The sequence below is a fragment of the Orycteropus afer genome, unplaced genomic scaffold, assembly GCF_000298275.1.
Source record: "Orycteropus afer afer isolate SDZICR_OR568_19922 unplaced genomic scaffold, OryAfe1.0 scaffold00020, whole genome shotgun sequence".
In the NCBI taxonomy this organism is placed as follows: Eukaryota; Metazoa; Chordata; class Mammalia; order Tubulidentata; family Orycteropodidae; genus Orycteropus; species Orycteropus afer.
This window is the reverse complement of record NW_006921607.1, coordinates 13,621,554-13,630,745: the sequence shown is the minus strand read 5'-3', so window position 1 is coordinate 13,630,745 and position 9,192 is coordinate 13,621,554. Positions and strand designations below refer to the sequence as shown.

Below are 9,192 nucleotides of genomic sequence, written 5' to 3'. Positions count from 1 at the left end.
CAGGCCTATCCAATAACTTTATTGTGCTAAGCCAAAAAAAAGATTACATACAACAAGAGTGTTTGCAAAAATGTGAACAAAAGAAAGGGGTTTATGGAAGTCATTTTTAGAATGTTCCCTTATGGATCCTGACACAGCAAAAAAGACGTTGGCGTACATAACACTTTTTTTTTTCTTCAGGCTTTTTTGGCAGGCACCTCTCACTTGGGGAAACTTTATTTTATTAAACGGCTGTCAGGAAAGAAAAGGATCTGCATTATCACATTTTTCAGGAAGGGTAATCTGGTGCAACAGCTGTTAGCCTTTGTATATTATTTGTAATTCTGTCTCTTCCAAGGTGTGTTAGGAGGCTTGATTTTGATGTACAGGATTTTATTGCAAGTATAAAATAGATTACTGGCAGTGTGCATAAAGGAAGTCTAGTCATTCATACAATAACCATTTTATTCATAAGAATATGTGGAATGCAGGATGGTTATACTTTCTACCATTATTTTAAAACAGTCTTTAAAATGTATAGTGTTAAAAATGATTTTTGCATGCAGGGTTTAATGGGTCTCACTGTTTATAAAACATAAATTTTTATATATTTATGTATGCATTTATATATGTGTATATATTATATACACATGTTAAATACCTTATTATATACATGTATGTTATTACTGTACATAACAATTTAAAATAGATATTTGAAATATTCTGTTCTAATGTATTATTTTTTAACATAAATCCTGTTACTTAAACAGATCAACAGCATGAGTAACAGTGACAATAAGCAATAAAAAAAAATTAGGATAAATCAGATAATATCTGTAAGAAGAGAGTAGCAAAGTATGAAAGTAAATTGTTGTATCTTATCAGAAGCTGTCAAGAGATTTTCTTGCCTCTGTTTGAATGCCTTCCATATAACCTGAGCTGGCTGCTCTGCTTTCTCTCATTGTTAGCAGAGTTCTTCCTTACAATAAGCCCAAGACCATATGCCTGGACCCTCCCCCATGTGTCCCCATTTCTGCCTTTTGAGGTGACTTGCAACAGCTCTGCTCCCTCCCTCTTCTACATATCAACCCCGCCAATACTGAGAGAGTAAACGTAACTCTCTTCACTTCTCCATTCTTGACTAAACAGCCGTATCAAAATTCAACAAGTATCAAGTACTGAGTAAAAGTGAGGAGCCCTCCTTTTGGTACCAGATGACTGTGCTGTCAGGAGAGGTAATGAAATGCTCTGTTTGGGCACACAGAGGGAAGCTATCAAGAGGGTGTTGCCACACATCTTAGACAGCTTATGTGAAACTGACGAGAGGATTGTGCTGTTGGCCATCCAGATACTCTTGCACTTTGTCCGTTCAATGGATTTTACCACCCTGGCTGACATGATGAGGACACTGTTTTCCTTGTTTGGTGATGTAAGACTGAAATTGGCATAGCAGTGAGTAGAAGTTGGCATAATAATAAGTACACTCTATTTTATATAGTGCTTTTTTTACTTTCAGAACACTTTCAAATCTCTTAAAACCTTCTTAGTTAACTATGATGTTGGCAGGGTGGTGTTACTGTCCTTATTTTGCAGATTAAAAAAACTGAGACAGAAAGACTTGCCAAGGTACCATCCTGTTTCATGGAATGGAGAAGAAGCTTGTTTCTTTCCAGGAACAAATGAGCCTGAGCCAAGATGTTGGGCTATGCATATGTCCCAACCCCAGTCCCAAAGGTTTTTCAAAAAGAAATACATGGAGTAAAATAAATAGCATCCTTGGAAGAGTAACACATACCAAGGGTAGGATTTTTAAATGTACCAAAACAGCTTGTATGAATGGTTAATACCAGTACCAGGCACAAGCTGTGATGAGAGAGAAGGGCGAGTAGTGCCAAAGCAACAGGTCTTACTATCTCCAGATGTCTTTGACTTCCTACCCGCAGCTAAACACAGTTCAATAGTTTCATGTTAGGACCGACATTTCAACCCAACCAGAGTTCTTGAAAGCTAAGCATGGACACTTTCAGTGAGCTGCTTTCCTCTGGCTACTTCCGTCATAGGTGAGACCGAATGTTCATCATCTCTCCATGACCCTCTTTGGAGCCTCCATAAAGTCTGTGAAATACTCATATAAGAAGGGTGTAGAGAACCAAGTCTTGGACAGCTTGGTCCCACTACTTCTGTATTCTCAGGATGAAAATGATGCCATAGCTGAGGTAAGGCCTACCATCAACTTCTTTCATCCTTGCATAACTTCAAATCCAGAACCGAATCTGCAAATAAGTATTCCTATCTTTGGAAGTAGGGACTGTGTGAAACTATGTAGTGAATTGTGTGAAAATTCTTATTCCTTACTTCTATATAGCAAATTATGACCCTGTGTGGGTAAGAATAATCTGTTATACCTCTTTGTAGCCCTACCCCACTATACAACCTAGCACAGAGTTCTAAATACATTGTCCAACTCAACAAATAAATCTGCTTATTAATGACAATGACAATATTATATTGTCTGTCATCTTTCACTTCAAGAACTGCCTCATGGCCTTGAGACAAATAGACTTTTGCTGGGACTAAATTAGAAATAGTAGCTTCTCTAACAATCTGGAGAAGCCTTTACCTTGTCTTAATCTTCCAAGAGTTTCTGCCATCAAAGTTGTGGTTTTCCATTTAAGCCATCCTAGTCTCAACTGGGGAGCTCTGGTAGCATAGTGGCTAAGATACTTGCCTGCTAACCAGATGGCTGGCGGTTCAAACCCACCAGCCACTCCTCGGAAGGAAGGTTGGGCAATCCTACTTCCGTAGTGATACTGCCTCGGAAACCCAAGGAGGGGTTGCTATGAGTCAGGGCTGACTCGACGGCACATAACAACATCAACAACAGTCTCAACTGGGTAGACAGTGGGAGGTTGAAAGTATCATCATCTTTAGTGCTGTCTTACACCTCAGATGTCTCTAAGCCCATGCGTTAACTTGTCCACCAGTAACAGCTACCCAGGGAGGCAGGTTTAGACCACAAGGATTCTGGAAGAATGAGTGAGCTCCCTCTTACAGAAATGAAACTCAAGTTCTACAGGTCCAGAAACAGGAACCTTGTTACTGTACTGACGCAATAAATATGAAATATTTCAGACTCCTGGTATAGAGCAGAGCTTCCCAACCAGGTAGTAGAGCAGTATCCCATATGGTGATTACTGATATGTGGAGATACTGCTTGCCACCCTCCCCCGACTAAGCCTTTGGCAATCACACAAAGCCTAGAGCAAATGAAGCTCTAGGTTTATTTTCCTTCAAATGCTGAACAACTTCTAGGCCCCTCTTCCAAGACTTCTCAAAAGGTAGCCCAAGGACAGAGGAGGGTCTGACGTTAAACCCTGGGAATTACTGACACAGAGAATAACATGAACACCCATATATCTACCATCTATTCATAAGAAATAAAACATGTGCCTATTCCCCGCTTGAATCCTACCCAAGAACTATCATTCTGAATTTTCCTTTCATTCTTTCATGTTTTAAAACTTTGTTATATCATTCTAAAATAGCTTTCAGAAACTGCCTTTTTGTTGTTTTAACATTGTATTTATGAGATATGTCCATATTGTATAGCTCCAGTTTATTCATTTTCACTGTTACATAGTATTCCATCATATAAACATCCTGCAATTTACCGCATTCACTTATTCCTGCACATTTAGATTGTTTTCAGTCATTCATTATTGCAAACAGTGCTGCAACAAGCATTCTTGTGCATGTGTGTATACATATGTGCACATGTGTGAAAGTTTCTTAAGTATATAAACCTGTAAGTGGAATACCTTGGTTTCTTTAACTTTGCCAAATATATACAAGTTATTAAACAAAGTAACCGAACTAATTTATATTCCCATCAGTCTCCAAAGATACAGTGGATCTGGGACAAAATACTTGCTTGGAGACTCATCAGAAGTGTTGTACGATGCATGGGAGGCATTCTAAGAGGAATGAGCTAGAGAGGAGGCTGAGTTGCTAATGTGTGCTCAGGTATCTGGAGCAGGAAGAGAACTCTCTAGAGTTCCTTCCAGCCTAGAGATTCCACAAAGGTGGTAAGAAGAGGGCCTGCACCTCCCTGTTAGAGTGACAGAAAAATGACATAAGAGCAGCAAGTGGGGGTGGGGGCTTGGGCTAGTGGTTTTCCTGCCCAGAGCTCTGGTCTGCACATTACATCACTTGCTCTGACTTTTGCCCTAGTTCAGTGGTTTCTGCACCCTGCTCCCTAGGACCCCAGAGATTTTATAGATCTCTTAGGGACTGTTTGGGGAAGATGAAGGTGGAGGACACCAGTCCCTCACTTCATCTAGAGTAATTGTGAGTTTATCAGCTTTTCATATTGGGCTTCAGTGTTAGTTTTATTTGAAGAAAGGTGACTTCAGCTAAAACTTGTTTTAAAATGATGATACATGATTTTCCTTTTCACAGGAGAGCAGACGAGTCCTATGTATATGTGCCCAGTTCCTGAAGTGGAAGCTGCCCCAAGAAGTGTACTGCAAAGATCCCTGGTACAGCAAACCTAACAAAGTTGGAACAATCTGCAAATTCTTTGTATGTGAGCAATGATGGTTTTGTTAACTGTTAAATATGGTGACCTGCATTTTTTTTCTGACAGTTTTTAGTGGAGGAAAATGGCATAAAGGAACCATTTCCCATCCCTTTCCATATTAGCAGTTGGTATCTACGAATTGTTTTGTACCATGGATCTATTTTCCTATTGTTCCCTCCCAAAGGAGTCATAAATTCGCTTTTTTATTATCACCCTTCCTCACAAAAACACTGGTGAACTCCTGGAAGGTGCACTGTCAAGAGGCTACAAGGTCAGGCTGATAGTAAATGCTGAAAAAATTACTTGTGGACTGAATTGAAATGGAGTTATGTGTTGCTTTTACAATGATCTCTAATCTTTTTTTGATATAAGTGGATTGTTTTACCCTCCATCAGAACATGTTCAGGGAACTTCAGTGAGGGCTGCTGTGCTGTTACAGGCCATAGAGCATGACTGCAGCATGTCACTGGCTCTACCATGACCCAAGATGGTATCCTTTCTTCCCACAAACTTGGCAAAGGCTACTGTGGCTGATCTCAGTCCTGGCCACCTCAGGAGGCCCATAGTTATTCTAGACAGCTGACTCTAGGACCACCTGGATCCTATCAGAAGTAAGACTAAGACTGGCTATTCCCAGGGATCTGCCATATCTATAGCCTGTTCAGGACCCAGTGTGGACTCTTCTGATCATACTTAGGGAGTTAGGAATCCCACAATGCCCTTGTGTCAGACTTTCCACAGAGGATTCTCTGTCTGGCCTGCAGCCAAACCTATACCTGTGCACTGATGACAGTATTTACAGCAGGAAACTTGGCACTCTGAATGAATAAAACTACTGACTGTCCATGTTAAACTATAAACTCTATGAGGGCAAATTCCTATTTCCCCCTTCTATCCCTGAGATGCCCATCCTTGTAAGGAATACACTGAGAAGTGCACTCATTCATCCTATGAGCATAACATGTCCAGTGTACACCAGGCAGTGAAGAACCCAGAACCTTCCCAAGGACTGAAACTTCCTGAGGGAAGCTTATAAGTCAAATAAAACCTCCACAGTAAATTAAATAGAAACTCAAGGTGGAAAATATGTGCCAAGAGAGGAGTGCCTGCAACAGTCAGAGCAGGGCTAGGTCAGGTAGGAGAGAGCTGTCAGGGAAGGCTCATAAGGCAGCAGGCTCAAGGTGAAACTTAGAGAACAGAAAAGATTCAGATACAGAGAAACGAAGATAGCTTTGGTGGTGTTACAGGCACACTGTGCAGCATGAGTGGGTGAAAAGCAAGGTATGTTCACAGGATTTAACTCTGTCTAGGTCAGAAGGGACCATTCCCTGGAGAAGGATTCATGCTTGGTAAGGTGGAGGGTCAACGAAAGAGGGGAAGGCCTTCCACAAGATGGATTGATGCGGTGGCTGCGATGATGGGCTCAAGTATAGCAGGGATCATGTAGCTGGTGTGGGATCGGGCAGTGTTTTGTTCTGCTGTGCATGGGATAGCTATGAGTCGGAAACGACTCGACTGCACCTAACAACAACAAGGGATTTGTCACTGTGGCATAATATTCATTAGCAACCATAGTTATTTCAAGTACTATACTATATGTAGATAATCCAAACTAGTCCCGGAACCTAAAAGCTATGCTGACACTGATTAAGATAGTGCTGCTACTTCACTGTTCGTACTCCTTTTTTCCCTCTACTTAGGAAAAAAAATGCAAGGGGAAAGTTAACCTCATAGGCCAAACATTGATGTACTCCAAGAATGCAAAACTTCCTATCAGAAGAGCAGCAACATTATTTGTAGGTACAACGAAAATTATTTCTACAGTCAGTTTTATCTTGAACTTTCCCAAATTGTGTTTACAAAGATGACCTGGGAAATACTTTTAGGAGAAAGGGGCCATATTATTGATATGTAACTACCACTTGGAAGTCCAGGTTTTGGGATCTGCCTGATTATTGAAAAGCCAAGTCTTCCAACTGCTTAGATTTTCCAATAATAAAAACCTTTGGGTATTGTTTTGGTTACCTCTGTGCTGCTCTAACAGAAAATACCACAAATGGGATGGCTTTAACAAACAGGAGTTTATTCTGACCATTTTTTTTTTTTTATTAGGATTTGGGTGAAGATTTACAGAGTAAATTCACTTTTCATACAGCAGTTCACATATACTTTGTCTCATGTCATTGACCAAAATTTACAATGCAGCAGCTCCCCTCCCACTTCCTCCCCATAGTTACCTCCTCCCAGTGTCCATCCCTTCATACTCTTCTGCACCCTGAGCTATCTCCCTGTGCATAAGCAGCCCTTCCTTCTCCCATGATTGTTCTCTCCAGGGCGTGTGTCTACTTGAGGTAAATGTTTAACTCACATGCCTGTACTTTGTTTTGGCTGGAAACCACAGTTGTGGGTTCAATTCCAGACCTGAAGGGCAGCTAGGGGCCATAGTCTCAGTGGTTACACCAGGCTCTATTGGACCAGCAAACCTGGTCCCCACCTTCTTTTTTTTTGCCTCCAAATGATTTTGAGTTTTGTTCCACATTGTTCTCCCTCTTTATGCAGGATCTCCTACATCCCTTCCAAGTGGATGGCAGTGGTAGCTGGGCACCATCTAGTTCTTCTGGTCTCCTAGTTGTGTAGGTTGCAGATCGGATGGTGTACCAGTCGCTAGGACTGATTGTTTCCATTAATTTTGGTTTTCTTCTTTCTTCTTGACAAGGAGAGACCCGTTGTTGCATCTAGATGGCAGCTTCCTAGCTTTTAAGGTCCCAGTCGCTACTCGCCAAAGTAGTAGGTGGAACAATGTTTTGTATAGTATGTTATGCCAATTGAGCTTGATGTCCCCTGCGACTATGGTATTCTGACCATTTTTGGAGACTAGAAGTCTGAGTTCAAAGTGCCAGGCTCTTGGGGCTGGGTAAAAACATCTCGACTTTGGGCTTCAGCTCTGCCTCTTGCCCCGGCCCACTGAAGCTAGTGGCTTTTCTTCACTCAGGCAATAGCTGGTTGCTGAGGCTGACAAACCCAAGGTCAACAGGTGAAAAGGCACAGTCTCGATATCACCAAACAATTTGGCAGACTATTAATTCAAGTCCAGAAAAAGTCCCAAGATCGGCAGGGCATGGCAGGCTGTTGAACAATGACTTAGATACATACAGAGTTCAAGTGTGCCAAAAAGCTAGAGACCTTCCTCAAAGCTGCTTCTTATACACTGGAAGCAGAGCACATCCCTAAAGCAGCTACTCAGCTGCTCCAGTAGATTCCACCATGGACTTAATTGCCAATCTCACCATGGGGATTAACTGTATCCAGCTGCCCAGCCACTCAACCAGGCCCAGCCAAGCTGACAACAACCTTAACTACCACAGGTATTAATTTTCAACAACAAAAGCCAGATCACAGACTCACTGACTTTATTCTATATTTAGGACTCTTAGCAAAGTACATGGATTACAGTGAGCTCAAGATGAAGGGTACTGACAGGATAGAGGATGGTAAGTAATAACAGGCCTGGGTTTGGGGGTACACCCATACCTTAGAAGGTATCTGAGTAAATGACTGTGAACAGGGTTGCTTTAATTCATTGTGATGAAGCTGAAACTCTGTCTTCCAGAAGCCTGCCTTTTTCAGTAATAAAGCCTCTGGTGACTTTAACTGAATGACTCTCTCATCCCAGTCCAACTCCCCTTTTAGGAAAGGACACAACCCTATTTGTCTGGAAATCAGCTTTGATGAATGTTTCAGGGACAGTTCCTAAACTTTGTCAATCAAGAATAAGACGTTACCTAGAAAAGCTATCTAGTGAATTATGAGGATACCTTACACATACCACAGACATAACTGTAATTTTGTTTTCTATACACAGTTTTTCTCAACAATGCTAATAGAGATGTTTTATATTCCTATTCAGCAGTCATCATGCAGGTGGTTTTCTCAGTTGTTAGTGAGTGGAATTTTTCTGTAATTGTAGCTTAACAGATCTGGCATTTAAAGAACTATTTATTTCCACTTCAGAAGTAGTCCTACAATTGGAAAAAGCCATGGAATTCTAAGTCTCACAATTCAAAGTATATACTTGAGTACCAACTCAAAATCCTGAAAAATGTACTACTTCTAAAGTAAAAATATGTAACCAGTTAAAAAATAATAATAATAAGGCTAAATGCTAAACCTTATTTGAGAAAGCATATGCTACTTTTCTCTAAAGTCTCCAACTTCCTCATAGATACTAGAAGCAAAATGAAAAATCTCTGTACATTATTTTGTTCTATGGAGTAGGATTCTGTTCAATTAAAAAGAAATCATTTTCTAACCTAAAACATTGGGGAACTAAAGCTCCTTTTCTATTCAAAAATTATCCATATCAAAGATGTAGAAAAAGTATGTAAAATTATATACATAGATTTTTAGGTTGAACCATATGAGACTGCCATTTTGCAGGTTGAAAACGGTCAAATATCCACAATTGCATGTGGTCCAACCTTATGGAATAATACTACCTTCTTCCCTCTGTAGCAGTGGTTTATCTGTTTTAGAAATAAAGTGTTCTAGCACCCTTTTTGAACAAATTTAACTCTTTTGCCATAGGTAATTTTGAATCTAAATTTAAACAGAAAAATAACAAAATTTTTAAATAC

General features: G+C 40.4%; 1 protein-coding gene across 1 annotated transcript in view; it reads left to right on the top strand.

The window, feature by feature from the left end:
• Positions 1 to 9,192, top strand: part of MROH8 (maestro heat like repeat family member 8) — a 116,583-nt gene that overhangs the window by 105,183 nt on the left and 2,208 nt on the right. Inside the window, exons 18-22 of the mRNA XM_042783607.1 lie at positions 1,244 to 1,408; positions 2,040 to 2,195; positions 4,438 to 4,560; positions 6,259 to 6,358; positions 7,984 to 8,049. Of these exons, the coding sequence (XP_042639541.1) occupies positions 1,244 to 1,408; positions 2,040 to 2,195; positions 4,438 to 4,560; positions 6,259 to 6,358; positions 7,984 to 8,049 (610 nt within the window). The remainder of the gene's footprint in view (positions 1 to 1,243; positions 1,409 to 2,039; positions 2,196 to 4,437; positions 4,561 to 6,258; positions 6,359 to 7,983; positions 8,050 to 9,192) is intronic.